The sequence below is a fragment of the Nymphalis io genome, chromosome 8 (genome assembly GCF_905147045.1).
Source record: "Nymphalis io chromosome 8, ilAglIoxx1.1, whole genome shotgun sequence".
NCBI classification, from domain to species: Eukaryota; Metazoa; Arthropoda; class Insecta; order Lepidoptera; family Nymphalidae; genus Nymphalis; species Nymphalis io.
In genome coordinates this window covers 2,186,177-2,206,142 of record NC_065895.1, presented here as the reverse complement: position 1 = coordinate 2,206,142, position 19,966 = coordinate 2,186,177, and the positions used below count along the sequence as shown (strand labels likewise).

The following is a 19,966-nucleotide window of genomic DNA, read 5'->3' as shown; positions in this document are numbered from 1 at the left end:
GTTTTATATCATATTACAAGCTAAAAAATGACAATAATAAATATCATCCCCTTGACTACCCCGAGACGTCCCCCTGAGAAACACGAGCACTCGATGAGAAGTGCGTCCTCTGAGGGTAAGGCGAGTGCCACTTTTGTCCTCAAAACTTAGCATTTTACACTTGACTCTAAATGTTTCTCAGCGGGATCGTGATAGCCATTTGAAAACGGCAATTATTAAAATTGTTATTTTTTTGAAATACTTAGTTTCTTGCCGGTTCTACTGTCCTGATACTTATTCATTGATTGTGTATTAAAATACCAATGCTTATTAATGGTTTATTTGAAAACTTGGAATAAATATACTTTACTTGATTTTTGATTGATACAGGATATTTACCTGTAAATTGACATAAAAATCAAAATATTCAAATCATTGGAGTAAATTCTTACGAGTTTAATTTAAATTTAAAGTTAACTGCAGTTCGGATTGTAGATTCTACTTAATGTACCTATATTATAAGATGTTTGCAAAATGATAAAAATCCTTAAGCATGATAGAGAATAAATTCAATAATCCGATTTCCTAAACGGTCTGATTCTAGATTCTTGGTCCTGCGCCTACCTCGGGTCACTCCACTCAGTCTAGAGAGGCTGTCTGTATCACGTGACTTATCAGTTAGGCACATCTCCGTGCAATGACGATGACCGAGGCATTTATTTGGTCCGGTTTTACTCGTAATTGTGCGGAGAAACCTTACAATGTATGTATGAATTGAGCAGGACAGACCCTGAACTTAAGTGGTGCTCGATCACTATTGTATGAGGCGCTTCATTCGAAGATATAATCTATCTGATTGTTTATTGCATCTGAAGAATTTATGTAATTGACTTTAAGTACTTGAATCTCTTTGAATTTCGAATAAATGCCAAGCAAACTATAAGAAGCTATAAAAGTATTTTATTATTATCTTAACTAAAAATATTTGACTCTCGCATAGAGTTAACTTAAAAACTGAAAGTATGAATTCCTATAGTATTATACCTTACACAACTTTAAAAATAATATTTCATATAATGATATGTGTATGATAATACGAATATAACTTATTACTTTGGTCTAAATAATAATTTGTGTCTATCGTGCGTTTATTTTTATAATATTATATATACGATACTTATTTACATTAACTTCTTAAATATATAAAACGTTAATATGAAGCGCAGAAGTAGCAACACATTGAGTCATAACAAATCGTTCTCGACAACAAAGTGAGCACCTAACGATCTCGCTGAACAACAGCGATGCGCGGGCGCAGCCACGGAAGCGGACCGACCATAATTAATAGATCGCCCACGCACCGCTTGAGCTTTGCCGACGTGAATAATTCAATCTTAATATTCACGAGCTATTTGCATCTCATTATTTAGCCGATCAATAATTTTTCGATCTTAGGATCGAAAAATTATTGATCGGCTTTAATTTGATTACCTACCAATATTAGTAACTTTAAATTCTAAACCTCAGCTATGATTAGTACCTATTTTTCATATATCCATATTGACTCCATCTTTCTATATCTTAAATATAATCTAGACTAGCCATAAATTTGTTCAAATAACGTAATGTTTGTTTATAGCATCGGTGGTACAGTCATTTAAATATAACAATTAATCCTGTCATCTTTGTGATTGTTTTATTCAATTTGATCATCCTTCAACTTAATTCATGGTAAACTTACACGAGTAAAATATTATTTACAAAATAAAACAAAGTTTATAAAATTTCTAAGTGACTTGTCGCGTACACGTAACTATTTATTCATTATACTTTGATCAAAGTTATAATCATAAACGCATAAAAAACAAGTTACTTTAATAAAAAATAATTGATATAATGAATCATTGGTTCATAAATTAATTATACAAAAGGCAATACGACAATAAATCAAAACATGTAGTTCAGCAAAACATTAAATAAATTGCTCAAATAGATTGAAAATTATTTTTTAATGTTCTATCAAATAAGTTTTAGACATATCAATAAAGTAAATCATTGGTATAAAATATTTTTTAAGGACAAACTTTTTTTTAAATACAATATTCCATGTCTATGTTGTTGCTGTCTCCAGACGTCAACTGCGCAACGATCATTGTGGAGTTGCTTCGTCTGGAGCTAATTTTGGGCGTGAATACTGCATTGTCATCGAAATTTGTGAAATTTAAACTCGGTAGGATAAGTCGTAGCGGTTCTAATATACCGTAACCGTACCGTAACAGCCTGTGAATGTCACACTGCTGGGCTAAAGGCCTCCTCTCCTCTTTTTGAGGAGAAAGTTTGGAGTTTATTCCACCACGCTGCTCCAATGCGGGTTGGTGGAATACACATGTGGCAGAATTTCAGTGAAAATAGACGCATGCAGGTTTCCTCACGATGTTTGCCTTCACCGTAAAGCATGAGATGAATTACATATAATCACAATGCACTTAAGCACATGAAAATTCAGTGGTGCTTTCCCGGGCTTGAACCCACGATCATCGGTTAAGATTCACGCGTTCTTACCACTGGGCCATCTCGGTTCTAATATAGCCGGATTTAATCTAAACCAATTAACAGACGTTCCAAGTTGAATAAAAGTTTGGAAAAAATTATCTGCTATAAATTACTTTAAAAGTTATGCAGTTGACTGTATACGTCAGCTCATTTATACCAAGTTATTACAAAATCCTTGTATACGACCGTCTATCGAATTTGCATACTAATTTTCAAATGTCGATTAATTTCCAAGTCCCACTTGCAAGCCGAGCTGAACCCGCCAACCTTGACACGGGCAAGTGTACCGCTGTGACAAATTCCTAGCCGTAGTAAGAGGAATTTATTAAATATATATTATTAGTTAATATTAATCTGATATTATCATTAATATGTCCACGTGCAGAATAAATTTTAAGATATTTTAAACTTACATCTAGGCAACGAGTTCGTACTTACAATCTCTTAATAATTATAGAACAATTTTTTTTATTAAGCTTATAGGGTTCAGATTTCCAAAAAAATCATTAAGTATAAAATTTCAAGTAAGACATTTTATTAGTATTTACTCATTAAAAGTTTATTTTATATATTTCAGTAGACGTGTAAACAATAGTGCGGGCCGGCCAATGTGTCAGCTGTTGATGACGTGTCTTTTGCTTTATGACATTGTAAAACAGTTGATTCATAAGAAAATTCTTATAATTGATGTATTCAACGCGTTACCAGCCACGGATTTAATGGTTTCCATACCAGCAATAACAGTGGCTCGCTGTAGACGATTGAACATAGAAATTTGAAATTAGCATAAGTGCATTAAGCTTGCCTGGAAGAAATCGCTGTCTTAGAGATACGGCCGCCTCATATACAACTTTCTTTTATGTATTTTTATCTCTAAATTTGTTGGTGTACAATGAAGAGTATTGATTGGTCTCTAACCAGCCGAACCCCAAAACTCTACGATAACAGTAATAGTCAGTATATTTCCCCACTGCTGGGCAAAGGACTCCTTATCTTAAGAATAATTGCTGCTTATAACTTAACCTAACACTCTGCTCCATTGTGGTTTGTCTGGCAGATGTAGCAGAATTTCATCCGATACCTAGAGGTTTTCTAACGATGTTTTAAGCTTTTAACTCAGTGGTGCTTGTCCGGATTTGAACCCAAAATCGTCGGTTCAGATCACTCGTGATATTGTAAGAGTATTTTAGCAATAGGTAATGATAGGTCACTGGGTGGTAGGGCTTAGTGCAAACCCGTCTGAGTAAATACCACTCACTGATTCCACAGCCGAGCAGAAGCACTTAGTAATGTTGTGTTCCGCTTTGAAGGGTGAGTGAGCCAGTGTAACTCTATAAGAGACTTCTTACAGCGCCAATGTCTGTAAGCGGTGGTGACCACTGACCAAAAGATGGATCATACGCCCGTCCGCGCCGCCTACCTATTTTTTATAAAAAAAAATGTTATCACTATATTAGCAGATGCATTAGTAATGCGTCAGCCTTGTATTTATTCTATTGTGCATTTATCGGCAAGCGAGTGATCGTTGCCAATTGCTTGTTCCGTGTTTGTTATCGCCTTGGTTACAGAGTTAGGTCATACATACATACGTTTATATTGAATAGGTTTTATTAGACTGAAACAAAACTTATATAAATCATTAGTTTTGCTAATATTATAGATATATTTGTATATTTTATATGTAGCTCGGACTTTGTCTGCTGTACCTGCTTTGTCCGAAATATATATCGTATAAGATAGGCACTAGACTAACGAAACATTCAAGCTTAATTATATTTATAAATACTTTACGGAAATAACGATATACATAAAATGTTTTTCAAATTATCTACTATATATAAAATGTGATTTTAAAAAATTCTACGAAAAATCTTATCGATACGACGTCGAAAGTAATACATCACTAGTATTGCATATAAAATAAAATTGTTCTCTGAATATACATAATAAATACATCGTGTTTGCCTTTAAAATCCTTCGGGCAACAAATAAATATTCCCATTGACTCGAAAACTCTTCCATAACAAAGAGAAATGTTTGTAAACAAGCTCCCATTGCAATAATTAATATCGCTCACAGCGATTGCGGTGTTATTCCAATAAATTATTAACTGTATCGAAATTCGCTATCGAGTGTAATGTATCGGCGTGTTGGCTGCGCACGCGCCCCGGCAGGTGCGTCCCGGCTGGACATTCCGATCTCTCGATCTGCATATTATACAGTGTGGAAATAGAGACGTATTTAGATTGTTGATTACAACTTATTTTAAATTTTGAACGATAACATTTTCGTTTTGGTTTATAATTTTTCTGTAACATTTTATTTCAAGGTTATATTTTATGCACTTTACGAAGCAATGCAACATACAATGTGTTGAAACTCATTACATAACGCGAACAAACAACCCCCTCGCTATTATTTATACGTTTGACAGACAATTTCAGTCAGTCGAAAAATTATTTCGCTCACCGAAATGTTGTATTATATAAAATCATATTCATTTGAAGCATCGAATAGATCGATCGATCCTGTACTCTGATCTATAATCGTCTAAACCCCGAACACAAGTTTTCTGTACAATTAAAAGGGTTAATAATTTATTGAAAACATTAATAATAATTAGTTATAAAATTAGGCTTTTTAATAATTAGTTTAAAAAAAAATTAGCGTAAAACGGAGAGGATTTTTGTAAAGATGCTTCTTCTCGCTTCGTATGCAGCTCGTTTTACGTTTGTAACATCAGTAAGACTCGGCCTTTTGTGATTGTAATCTTGTACGATCGTCGGTGCAAATCATATCTCTGGATTGTGAATGTCGCTCACAATTTCAATATTGAATATACTGACTTTTAAATTAAACAGCATTTTCATTTTGAATTTGAAACGTTCATTATCATTAAGTTGCGGAGTTACTTACATTATTTTAGTTTGGCATTCTATTTGGAGCTCACGTGCATTAAGCGCTGCTCGAAGATTTGACGGATATCTTTATGTCAGATGCGTTCAGAAATTAGATATGAGTTGCTGCGCAGATAATATAGTTTTTGGTAAATGAACGGGAATCGTGAGTAACTTAGGCCTGAAATTGCAAATGCGCTTTTATATTGTGCATATGGTAATTTTTTTTTACAAATAAACATGACCAGCGTAATACCTCGTCATATTTTAATATGAAAATTAATATATGTTTGTTTTATATTAAAAGCACTGTATTAAGTTATTAAAGTAGAATGTATTGTAAACAGTACAAACGGAACGTATGAGTACCGAACAGCCGTCACTAACCCTTCAAACACAAGGATATAATTAACTCGCCCCACTAAAAGTCACTTGAAACACAATGAACGGCTCGGATTTCTAATTTAAATCTTGATTGCAACGCGTTCATCATCCCTCTATCCCTGACTCTATTGTCCGGTGATCCACAGGGTACCTGCTTATGTAACGGAAACTTACGTGTATATTATTTTGTTAAGTCGGTTTATTTATGTTATTAATTTTAGGCCTTAATGCCAGTTCTATGCAATAAAACTTGACTATTACTGTGATATTTAATAGCGGATAAAGCTACTAAAATTTTCATCCCGGTATTTGCAAGCTCCTGGATACGATGAAAATATTTACTATAATATACAAAAAGTAAAGTTTTTTTTTAAATAAATTTTAGATACTCTCTATAGTTGAATTACTCTGTACATATTATTGCGTTTGTAAACTCGTTGATTTCATGCATTTCGCATAATTTGTTACGTCAGCAATTTAACAACCTAAACTTTATCCTTTTGTATGTTTTAATTAAAAAATGAACAGCTTTATATGTTTATATATAACGAGAGTTATGACATTGTTATAATAATGAAAGTGAAACATATAATATGTTACCTAAATAAGAAGTAATGTAAATTTGATATCATAGATTTGATAAAATATTAAACTTATTGATTAAAATTGTATTTTAAATGTGTATGGTTTATTTAAAAAATATATGTAACTCACACTACCTAAAAAAAATTAACCAATCAACGCTGAACTAATCGGAGAACGTTCTAATAAAAAATACACGACAACTCAAATGCATATAACATGGATTATGGACGAATACGAACGCGCAAAAATATCAAAAATAATCTATAAAACATATTTCCTTAATGTCAAAGTAATTTATCAAACGCCGTCAAGGATATTTCAGATCAGCGGTGTGAAACGAGCGTGTGCGTTCGGAATCGTTCGTATCGTTCTAACGTTCGTCCGTCCGATATCGATCGGTTGTCACGATCGCGTCGATCGCCAGTTCAAGTTCAGAATTGCGTAAGAGATAAGCCGGCGACATTGGAATGCGCTACACGTCAGCCTCACTTTCATGCTGCAACAGCGGTGCTATTCTGTCAGAGATCACTTCGTAACTCAATCGTGTAATGTCGAAACCTCCATACGGCGATACGCTATTTTGATCCGTGTATCCTTTTAATGTTATCATTATTATATACAATGTCGCATATCAAATTCTGTCATTTGAGGATCGTGTTCCGTGGTGAGTTCGTGTTTGTTCCTATGGAACAGTTCAACGGATCATCGTCTCCGTATTTGTAATGTAACGCCGTTTCGGCTTGCTTTAATGCTTTTATGACTTCATTTGAGCACTTTCTCTTTAATCTTAAACCAGTTCTGAACGTATTAGAGATGTTGGAACTAAGGTAATTATCGGGAAAAGAGAGATCGATTTGCATAAACGTATCGTATTTAAAAATGTTTTTAAAATACATTTATATATATTAAAATAATTATAGTCCATTGAAGGTAGGTTGCTTTTGGTTTTCAAGCATTGCGGAAGGTAAATAAATAATATTAATTAATATTATAAATAATAGTAATATTACCGTATAAAATAGTTACAAATTAATGGGTTTTTTTAATAATAATAATTATGAAAACCGACTAACGGTGTTACGCTAGTTGTATCAACATATAATATTACTTTTAATCAAAATGTTTGTATAATCAATCGATTTTGTGTAATTCTCGAGGTGAATGGACAGCTGAGGACCATTGCTGTGTTAAGACTATCTTGAGCTGGCTCATTTTGCCATAGAACATTATGCGTATAATTTCGATTGTCATTATTTGTTTTGTGTGTGGCAATAAAAAACGTGTCTTTCTTTCTTTCACTATTATCGACGTCGACACAAATTCATTCACTCACTGCATAAAAAAATTGCCTATTGGTTTCATTCGGATCGTACTGTATAATCAATCACTGGTAGGAGGCAATCATCGATCTGATCACGGCGCATCATTGCCAAGGCCGCGTATTCGATCGCCGCACCGGTCATCACTCTTGCATGTCGCTTGTGGTTACGCCATGTACAACAGACATCTCGTCCGAAACGGAACGTTAATTATTATCTTCGTAACGTTTTTAATTAAACTACGAACATAGATAAAATAATAATATTTTTTAAAAGGGTCACTGCTGAGAATTTCTGGTGCACCTTCCACTATTTGTTGCTGACTTTCATTGGGCACATGTTTTCATTTAACGCTAAGCAAGATATTAATTTTATTATAGACACTAATTGAGAACGGTGAAGAAGAAACGATGGTGCTTGCCCGGATTTCGCTTCAACCGCGAACATTGGTTCCTATCTACGTATTCCATTAATTCTCTTTCAACAATTACAAGTTCTTTACATGCTCTCAAATATTACTTTAAAAGTTCTAAATATTGATTAAATCATACTTACAACAATATTATTGATACTAGTTTTAATCAAACAAATGTGCAGTTTATGTTTATGACGTCACATAACCATATTTATAATTTCCTTTTCAGTTAAAGCTTCAATAAAACAAACCACTTGTCAACCAGTTGACTGATAGCTCGAGTAAAAAGTAATAAGAATACGATTAGAGCTCGACGCCCACCAAATGTGTATATAGTAATGATAAATATAGCGCTGTCTCGCTTCACACTCGTTATCTACGAATTTTATTCATCTATATAGTCATCATTTAAAGCGCTATCTTGCTTCATATTTGACTCCCTATATATTTCACCAATTAGGATAACTGAAGCATTAAATATATATCTTATAATTAAGTCAGAATACTAAAGCAGTATTCATATAAAGAATTAATTACTTGTTTGAAGGATCCTTACGAATTGAAAAAAATAAATCGAACAGAAATCTATGTGCATTGCACGTGTCGTATGTAGAACCGATTTTCGTTTCACAGAGATGTTACAATGAAACGTTGAATTCGTGCTCAAAAGTCAGTAAGTTCTAGCGCCAGTCGGTGCGATAATATTTATTCGTTTTCATTGGATAGTTAGGTCAATAAATGTCTGCGATTTATCAGTGGTCGTCGCGTTTTATATGGAAAAATGAGCGTTTTATCGGACGCTCGCATATTCATAAAACTGACGGGTGACAATAAATACTCGTTGCCGGCCAGCAATTGCTTCTTGCATTGTGCGTCTATGAGTCGTGTTTGTTGCACGCACTCCTTTGTGTCGCAAGATCGAATTGTGCGTGTGTGACGCTTTACGTCAGAATCATTTCATTCAACCGTTACATATGGAAACAAATGGAACGTTGCATTCAAATTCTTGCCCCCAAAACGTTTGGCTTGAAAAAAAGCGTTGAATTAGTTTACGTTGATTTTTTTGAAAGGTATATAATTGTAATTTTGTAGATACAAGTATCAACTTCCTTCATTTTTGAAGGAAAGTCTATTCGGTATCTTAGCAATCCTGAATTATGACGCGTCTATATAAACAAATTGAATGTATTTATTCTCTATACTTATCTTCGTCTTAATTTTGAATCTCATTTTAAGTGAACAGTGTAAGTCTTGTGAGCATTAATGTCCCCATAGTTCTAATGACTCACAAGAGGTTTTTTGGTTTTTATAATGACTGCGTATATTCTAGCCGCGTTATTGTGTCAACGTTCCGTGTAACAATGCAATTTGTTTAGTTGCAATATGTAACCAGTCAACGGTCGTCGTTGGCCCTTTTTTCGATCTCTGTCGGCCAGCTGCCGCGGCAGGTGCGTCCGTTTCGCCGAAAATCACCCCCGTCCTCTTCCCCGTCTTCAATCCCTGCGCGCGCGCATCTGCACCAGTTTTTACAAAAGTAACGATTAACCGCAATCAGAGATCGTTGGGAAATTAAGTTACATTTAATTTTTTTTTAAGAGTGAAAACGTTTAATCCTTTACTTTATTATCGTGGGAAAGCGAATGGCAGAAAATTTTATATTAAATTAACGATGAACGAACTCAATAATGTTGTTCTTTGAGCTGACGCGATCATAGTTTTTGTTTTTTAATTCTATTTTATCATTGACCCGGAATATCCTTGTGTGAATTGTTCTATGATATTGAATTATAAATTATCTTTAGGTTTCCGCGTTATGCGTGTTCAGATAGATATTTGATATTTTTATTTAATAGTGTTTAAGCTTTGTTTATTAATAATAATAATACTAGTTATATAATAATAATAGTTGTGTGACAACATTTATTTCAAAGAAACAGCTTTTATTTTTATAGAATGGCAATTCAGAACCAATGTCGCTGATGATAAAGTTATTTATTGTTAAAATTAAATTTCAAAAGAATGCCGATCAAATATTTATTTTCAACATTTTGATAATTGAATTAATTAATTACCGGATAACGTATATCAAATAAGATATTTTTAATATAATTAATTTATGAGCGAAAGGAATTTTAAGTAGACCTTACGAAACTTAATAATATAATCAATGGAGTAAGTATACATTATATATATATATATATATACGTTGGGATACCAAACAACCTTTCAAAGCATGTGAAATGTTATTGATTCCTGATGCTGTGAGCGTGTATCTCACACACACAAATAAATATAATTCTATAAAGTGGTTATGGCGTGTGCGTCTTCTATTAACAAATATTTTACATTTATATTTTACAATAGATAAATCATTAATATATCTCAATATTGTATCCAAAATTATTTTTTTATATAAACTATCAAAGCATCGAAGCCGTAACTAGCTGAGACTATCTCGCATACAATTCCGGGTAGTGCTGATAAAAGTAATTGTAGGTTTTTTGTTAAGTAACTCTTACTTAGTAAAGTGTTTGTAAATTGGCAGTGTAACACTGGCAGTGTAGCAGTGCTTCTGAAAACCGTCTGCTCCAAATTACTCTGGTCGAGTCTTATTACCGTTCCATCGCATAATGTAAATCGCACATGTGCATTTAATGATAGCATACTAGTTTTCGTCCGAGTGTTAGGGGGCTTAAATATAAAATTCATTAAAATCGGTTCAATAGTTTAGCCATTAAAGCGTAACAGACAGTCAGACAGAACGAGTATCGCATTTATAATATTAATAAACATTTAGATTGTCGGTAACAAGGACGTTAATAATATTAATCTTTACGGTAGTTCTGGGATTTTACACAAATTTTAGGTACTCATTGCTCGACCTGAATAATTTCTAATTGCAGTACATAGTATATTTTAACAGGCGAATTGTGCTTGCCCGTCTGTTTAACTTAAAGATTTCTAAGTAAACGCAGGGAAGACTGACCTACTTACGTTTGTTGAGAGGCGTGTCAGCGAAACCTTATTGATCTTTACACGCCCTTTGTAAGCCTGATGCTAATATAATTTTGTATAAACATTAAATAACCAGTACTGTGTATCCGTAAAACAAGTTATACGGATACAGTCATGTCTAAATGTAAGCTTAGTAGCTTTGTTGAAACCAAATTGAACTTAAGTAAGTTAACACTTATATTATTTCAATACTTAATTAATTAAAAATGAACATTTCAAATTCGACTTAATTATAAAGTCAATGTAACAGCCGGTAATGTTCCACTGCCAGGAAAACTCGCTTTTTCTCTTGACGAGATGGCTTGGAATTTATTCCACCACGCTGCTCAAATTCGGGTTGGTGAATAACCATGTCGTAAAACCTTTTGTTTATAATTTTATCTTGTGTCTGAAACCTGCATGGATACATTTGTATATACCCAAACCTCAACGAAGCAGCGTGGGTATAATGTTTAAAGATTATCTCGAGTTAAGATCTTTATATGATATTTTTTAATTGAAATATCTGCATAATGGCATACTGGTAAATGGACTTCCTGGTGGTAAGTGGTCACTATAGATCATAGGCATTGGTGTTGTAAGAAATTATAATTATCCCTTACCACCGATATTGGGAACTGAGATGTCATATCCCTTGTACCTGTAATTACACTGGCTCCCTCACAACTGATACTTAAGTTTAATTAAAATGAAAGGAATATATATTTTTTAGATAATTTCTTGCGATATATTTTTTCATAGCTCAATAAGTAACATCGGTAGCGCAGTAGGCGTATGACTATGACTCGTGCAACGTATAGCGACCACCTCGCCGTTTTGCTATTAAAATTCAAATTGTTGTTAGTGTATTCGCTTCACGCAACGCCTGGCGCTTATGACGGATAATTGATTGACTTCGCGTGTTCCTTGTTGCAGAGAGGTGTTGCAATTTTATTTTATTTTTGTTTATATCTGTCATTGATTAATTTTTACTGATATTTTAAAATAGTTTGTGTGTTCATGTGTTAGTTACTGTTTCACGCTATAGTTTTTACTTCGTAGATTTGAACAGTGAGCCAAAATGGCCCAGTGGTTAGAACGCGTGAATCTTAACCGATGATCTTGGGTTATCCCGGGCAAGCGCCACTGAATTTTCACGTGCTTCGTGCAAAGCATCGTGAGCATGAAACCTGCATGTTTCAAATTTCACTGAAATTCTGCCCCATGTGTATTTCACCAACCCGCATTCGAGCAGCGTGGTGGAATAAGCTCCAAACCTTCTCCTCAAAAAAGGAGACGAGGCCTAGCCCAGCAATGGGACATTCACAGGCTGTTACTGTGTGACAGTGATTTGAACATAGGTTTAAATTATTTAAAAGATGTTTTTTTTTAATGGAAGTCGAGCGTGAAGATTTGCTATAGTTTGTTATAATTATATTGTATAGATTTTATAATCACGCATTTATTGTGTTATAGGAATCGTATGTGTATAACGTATTAGCATTGTATATCATACACAGCGTTACTAATAAAGCGGCTTACAAGACTATTTAAAGTGACAATTTGTTATTAGAATTGGCTCCCAGTACATTAATGGATTCATAATATAATATATATTATTTTCATTTTGTTTTTCAAACTGTGTGTTGCTACTTCTAACTTTTTTATGTTTGCATAATTCAATGGATAACAGTAATACATAACATATTTTGTATCATGCTGTTGTTTTCCTTAAATAAATAAACAATATAAACTTACTTTAGCTAATTTTTAGAAATTATTGTAGACTTCAGATATAACTTTATTTCTTGTTTATTATTTATTGTATTATAAAGCTGGAGAGTTTAAAGAAACAGCGGGACATATTTAATAACATATCGAAATATACATTATATAAATCGAAATAATATCCAATATATCAATTATATAAAATGATTAAATGCCCTTCGACTATTTCGTTCATTTCAAAGACAACATTTACTAACAAAACAAACCGCAACTAATATACAATAAGTCATACAAAGGGCCATACACTGTGAGAAGCCTATTTGGTAATAGCTCGGCAATAAAATGTGCTCCCATACATCATCCGAACTGCGCCGTTATACACTCGTTGACAGTCCGTTTAGGCGCTGCGCTGGCGCCGGTTGGCTAATTGCAGTGCGCTGGCGCAACGAAAGCGCAGATTTATGCCCAGTTCGGAATTAGCCGTGAAACTCGCTAATTTCATGCGTAAACCTAGGCTTAGACAAAGATACGACGTTATGCAATGTTTTGTTTCTAGTTCAAGCAAATATGACATTAAGTGATTTATATGTTTATTTATAAGCTTAATTCGAAAAACAAGTGAACGCATTTCAAATGGCGTAAAAATATTTGTTTAAAAATTTCAGATTAAAATATGTGACATGAAGAAATAAAAAATTCATACTAACATACATTCACATACGAATCGAATATAGAACTTCCTTTTCTTGAAGTCGATAAATAATTGTAAATATTCATGTTCAATATAACCTCTCAAGTAGATGTGAACACTTTTAGGTTCGCATAAATATGTGCGCGAAATATCATAAATACACACTTTAATATAGTCAGATATCATCTGAGTGTTCTAACAGGAAGAGCAACGAGATGTATCTCTGCTCTTGTCTAATTATCCTCATTCAGGAAGACGCAATTTGAATGCGGCGTTAATACATTAGTCTCGTGAACGTCATGCGAGCGAGCTATTATCGCGACAAATGGGCTCGGAATGGGCCGTTCATGAGATGTTTATCGCGTTTAGTTTGTCGACGCGGCGAAATTGCCCAATTACAAGACTTCACGCGTTACGGATTGTTCTAGGGATGAAGCTGAAACGTGTACATTACCAGAATGTGACGTTCTCTTATGAAATGGGATTAGTGACCGAATATATACACATTTTTATTTATTTACTAACTACCGCATGTAACTTTCGTATTTATTCAGCTATGTATTCACCCATGCTATAGGCGACTTTTGTCAAATTTTATTGCAAACAATTCAGTAGTTTAATCGTGACGAGGAAATAGACAGAGAGAGTTACTTTCGCCTTTATAAAATTATGTTATAGTCTGATGATTAATTCATTCCACTACTTTATTCCGTTAGTTGATAATTAGTTAACAACATTATAAAATTAATTAAATGCAAAAAAATTAGTATTAACAGTAATTTAACGCATCGATAAGTATCAAAATGTGTCTAAAAGAGAGTTTGTTTGTTTTTTTTATATAGTTAATACTCGGCATTTGTTACAATGACTCTTTAGTTATTTCTGTAAACTATTGTCCTAAACTTAGGTATCACTGTTGTACTGCACGTGGATGAAATGTCTCCAATGACTGTACCAAAGATTCAAGTTAATCGGATGAACGATTCGTGAACGCTTAGAATACGTACACCAGCAATTTTTATTTGTAATATTAGCATGTGTTGTTACTTAAATAAATATGTTATTATTTAATAATATTTATTATTTTACTTTGCAGGGGTAAATTCGCGTCAGTTCGTAAAATTCGCCATCTGGTATCCGGCGAGGAGTATGCCGCGAAGTTCATCCGCAAACGACGGCGCGCCGCCGACACCACCCGCGAGATACAGCACGAGGTGGCCGTGCTCGCACTCTGCTCTGACTGCACACGTGTCGTGAGTTTACATGAGGTAAGTTATAGTAGTAACGGGTTTAGATTGTCCCACTGCTGGGTAAAGGAGTCCTGTCCTTCCTGGCGGATACATATGCGGCAGGATTTCATACGGCACATTCAGGTTTCCTAACGGTGTTTTCCTTCATCGAGCTCGAGATGAGTTATCTGGGCTATCTCGGCCCTTACGGTACTAAGGATAAGACCTTCAAAATTACCACTATCCCCCGTCTTGTTTGTCACATATTCCTTAATCCCATTGATAAAAAAATCCCCCCCATTGATGAAGAGAAAGTAATCATTTTGCATATATTTACTGTTTTTTTTATTTATTTATAGGTTTATGAAACACGATCAGAAGTCGCCATAGTGCTAGAGTTATGCGCGGGTGGTGAACTACAAAGACTTCTGGATGAGGAGGAGAGATTATCAGAGGGCGCAGCGCGACGCGCCCTCCGTCACGTTTTAGAAGGGCTGGCACACTTGCATGCACGCAGAGTCGCCCATCTTGACCTCAAACCGCAGAACTTACTTTTGTCCGCTGAGGGCGAGGAACTGCTAATATGCGACTTTGGCATTAGTCGCGCGATACAGCCCGGCGCACATGTCCGCGAAATATTGGGCACACGAGATTATGTTGGTGAGTGCGATTATAAAAGTATTTATTTGACAGAATGAACTATTAATAATATTCATGTTTTATCTCTAACTAATGAAGAAGCTCGTCTAGAAGTGCTTCTACCCAAGCCACACAAGCCCATGAATATAGGATTGAATCCGCGACTTTCACATGCTTAACTGCTTATAGACTAAGCGACGAAAAAAATATTGGTCAAGTTACAGACCGCCAGACCAATGGTTTATTATTTATCTTATATCCAAAAGGTGATTGTGTTTTTGTACTTAAATTTTATGACCACTCTTTTATGCGGTCACGGTTTAGACTATTAGGTTATTTTAAACTTATCACTAAATTCAAATTTGGAACGAAGAGAAACGATTTGAAAATCCAAATTCAGTGTTCAAAGGAAATAAGATCGAACAAAATAATTATATAATAAACCGAGGCAGCCTCGTCTTCATCCATAACATATTATAATTTATGATTTCCATGGAAATTACAAGATAATAGTTTCAACATCGCATTTGCTTATTTTGTAATTGATATGAATCAGTTCTGGTCTAAAAAGCATACAATATTTATTAGTCGTAAAACTTGAAACGAACTTGACTTATGAACGCGGATCGAGTTTGTCATTCTACTAATGTGTGCGAAATGTCGATTATATTTATGGTGGAAGTAAGACTAGTTTTTTTTAATGTCAAAGAAATTAACATGTAAAAATGTTTATCTCCTCCATCCATTATTATTGTATCGTGAGAAACACTTCCATTCGAATGGAAATATTTCGACTGTAATGTATTTTATGGGACCGTGTCATTAAAGATGATAAAATTAAAGTTATACCAATTCTTCACCCACAGACAACAGTTAAAAATTATTCGAGAACGAATTCAAAATTGGAAAACGTTAATATAATCCTTTATTTTATTGCTTGATATAAGAAATGCCATAAAGATTTGCAAAAGTCAGTGAGACTACTCCTAGTCTTTAAACCATACTTTTAAACCATGTATGTTCTCTTGCAGCACCAGAAATCCTTTCTTACGAGCCGTTATCATTAGCTGCGGATATCTGGTCGATCGGTGTTCTGGCGTACGTGCTACTCAGCGGTTACTCGCCGTTCGCCGGCGACACTAAGCAGGAGACGTATCTGAACATAGCCCAGTGTCAGCTGTCCTTCCCGCGGGACTTGTTCCACGGCGTGTCGCAACGTGCCATCCAGTTCATAAGGGAGACGCTTGTTGTTGATCCGAAGTAAGTATTATGCCAATTGTAAATAGTAAAATATATTTATATATTCTAAGCCTATTAGGTGAACGTGTACTACACTATGTACGTACTATTTTTTATATTAATGTGTGTTTTTTTTGTTTCCTCATAATGTTTTGTCAATAATTGGAAATTTTATTGGTTTATGTATGTAAGTTTATTAATTTTATGGTTCTGTTATACTGTTTATTTATTTAAATTAAATAAACAAATACAATAGATCAAGACAAACATCCGTAGTATGGTTTCTACAAATATTTCTTATGAGATCGTTAGCAAAAAGCCAACTGTTGTAAGCACTTCTCAAACACTCGATAAAAATACTATGAAATGAAGAATAATAACGAACTCTCTAGCTTCTCACATGTTCAATGAATTTACTTCGTGGAACTGGTTTTTGAAAAACAACTCAAACGCGTTATAATAATATGTTGATTTAAATATTTATTTTTGTCAATATTTATAAACATTTTTGACTCCCAAAATGTCTTTTAATTTTTGGATTAGGTTATGAAATGACGTATGTTTTTTATTAATTATATTATCAAAACAAAGTAATAATAAATGTGTATTTTTTTCAGCGGTCGTCTCACAGTGGAAGAGTGCCTGGAGCACCCATGGTTGAAAGACGAGACGGACATACCGCGAGCTATCGTCGGCGTCGGGTTCGGAGCGGCCGACGTCGCCAGCGACGACGACACCGCCGACACACACAGCGTTAACGGGATCAACGGAAATGTTAACGGACTCAACGGAGTCGGTACCAACGGAATCGGTTCCGTAAACGGTACCAACGGAGTCTCTTCTGTAAACGGTGTGAACGGAGTCAGCAACGTCAACGGAGTCAGTGGAGTAAATGTTAACGGCGTTAACGGACACAACGGCGTCAGCGAATGCAACGGGACCAATGGTGCACACGATAGCAAAGGTAAGAAATATTGTTAAACATACTTTAAATTTTATTTAAAGGGCATTTATAATTTGAACCCGACCAGCTTGAACTGTTGATAGATGCTAGTATAGTTATTGAGAATAAGACTGCGTCCTCCACTCGACTTTGATATATACGTACTACTACACGGTATAGCTAGTCATTAATATCTCGGTGTCGCAGAGAGCGAGGAGGAGCGCGACAAGCCGCTGAAGCACGCGCACGCCCGCGACGCCTCCCCCCCCTTCCCCGACGCGCCCTCCACGCCCAAGGTCAGTCTCGCACTCGTACGTACGTCCTGTGTATTTGTAGCAGTAGAATTAAAATAAAAATCGATGTTTCGCTTGATAATACTTTCGCGTCGGCCGTCAGGCGGAGCTAATACATTTCGACCGCTCTTTCCAGGTGTCACGGAAATCCCATCCGCACCCGCCGTCGGTGCTCGCGCTGTGCAAGAAGTTCCAGCCCGACTACGAGAAGCCGGCCAAGCTGCCGCACGCGCACGGACACGCGCACGCGCACGCGCACGCGGCGCTGGCGGAGTGCGGCTGCGCGGGCCCCGCGCCGTGCGTGCGCCGCGACCGCGCCGTGCTGTGCTAGCGCGCGCTGTGCTGCCTGTGGCGGCGCGACTGAGACTCCCGTGCCAGTGCCGCGGTCGCTCGCGAGTGGGAGCTGTAAATAGGACGATCGTTTTAGAAGTTCGTTTGTATATTTTTATTGAGTAGGGACCCGATTACGCGAACTCGCCGGAGGATCGCGACGTGTGTAGATTGACGCCTCCGTCGGAATGTTTAGCTTTGTTAGTCGTCATTTTTTGATGAGGAGATTTTAAGATTGTGCGTCGAGGTGGCGTCAGTCTGTCCGTACGTGCGCGGTCGTTCCCGAGTGTTGTGTGAGCGTCGACTCGTTGTCGAGGACGCCGCGAGTTCGTCGAGTAATCGCGCTCCTACCGCGAAGGTACAAAATGCATAATTAAACGCCAACGACAGGAGTGCTTGTAAATGTGTTCTAAGTAACCTTAAGTCCTGCGAGCCGCCCGGCCCGCCGACCTGTACATACTCCACACTTGTCGACGAGCCGCGGTTAATTTATTGTCGCCGGTCCGGCCGGCTCGCAGCCCAGATCTATAAGAAAATTGTTAACGTGTCGATCGTCTCGGACGCTATATTCGTAGACGTAAGTGTTTAGATGACTTTTAAAGAATAATGTACGTTACGTATTGTTAGGCCGGAACGAAACTGCCGACGCTTTTCGCCCCAAAAAACGGGACCAAAATTTTTGTAGTCGCAAATGATTCCATATCGGTATAGTTGTTGTCATGTTCGATATACAATATGAAACGTTATCACTAAGAGTGACCGCTTTCGGGTTGTTAAATAGATAGGAAAATTGTTATTGCCAAATGACTGTTTACGATGAGCTCAAATTTTGCGACTTTTTTCTTGTGTCGTGTAGAAGTATGGTGCTTCTACATGTCTAGTTAATTTCCCTTTTCCCACTTAATGAGTTTTTTTATTATTTTAGTTGTGTATAATTTTTCTTTTCGTTTTGTTCACGAGAAATATTTCATTTGTTTTTAACATCGTCTCAACAAAACTCGAAGATTTATTTACCTTGTGAGAGCTGTTGTGATCCATAACTCATTTGTAAAAATAAATTATTGTGATATAAAAATGTTGTTTCTTTTATTTAATTATCTTTTTTATATTAAAAGCTTCTGTGTGTAATGTGTAAGTCACTGAACTCTTTCTAAACGACTGGGGGACCCAGTTTGTTTAGATCGGACGCCGTAGTAAGTGGTACTGAAATCAGGTTCCAGGATGTTTTAACCAAAAAAAAACTTCTTTAACCCTTACGAAGTCGGGTAGAGCAACTATGTCTTTAAATGCCCTGATGAAACATGAAAACTGTAATATTTTATAATTAAGGAAAACCAATAAACAAAGTAAATAGAAATGGTTGGTTATTAAAATAAATGTATTTTTATTATTATAATAATATATTTCAACGATATAGAGCGCTATGCCGTTTGCCGTCACGGCATACGAGCCGGTCTTACCCTCGAAACGCGCGAGTATGCTTAACATCAAAATTATCAATTCCTCATGTCCATGAAACGTAACAGATACATAAAACATTTGCGATAACATATACTTCTATATATACTTCTTATATATATTAGTGGGTAATCATTTATATATTAAAAAATGCAAAATGGGGAAGTTAGATTGTCTAACTTTAGAACTTAAGTCCAATTTATCTTTCACTACGTAATAAATGACATTATAATTGTTCTGCGGGTCACTCTAATGTAGGTTGAGAAGAGAGTGTCTGTTTTAATACCAAG

At 35.6% G+C, this 19,966-nt stretch overlaps 1 protein-coding gene across 3 annotated transcripts in view; it reads left to right on the top strand.

The window, feature by feature from the left end:
* The window catches only part of LOC126770190 (serine/threonine-protein kinase 17A), a 170,518-nt gene extending 151,231 nt beyond the window's left edge, over window positions 1-19,287 (top strand). Inside the window, exons 2-7 of one of the 3 annotated variants that reach the window (XM_050489437.1) lie at window positions 14,642-14,813; window positions 15,134-15,434; window positions 16,445-16,673; window positions 17,270-17,616; window positions 17,803-17,891; window positions 18,025-19,287. In XM_050489437.1, the coding sequence (XP_050345394.1) occupies window positions 14,642-14,813; window positions 15,134-15,434; window positions 16,445-16,673; window positions 17,270-17,616; window positions 17,803-17,891; window positions 18,025-18,219 (1,333 nt within the window). In that variant the 3' untranslated portion in view covers window positions 18,220-19,287. Of the gene's footprint in view, window positions 1-14,641; window positions 14,814-15,133; window positions 15,435-16,444; window positions 16,674-17,269; window positions 17,617-17,802; window positions 17,907-18,024 lie in introns of all 3 variants that reach the window. The other 2 variants (XM_050489436.1, XM_050489435.1) reach the window with 2 other exon arrangements.
* Window positions 19,288-19,966: the final 679 nt, after the last annotated feature.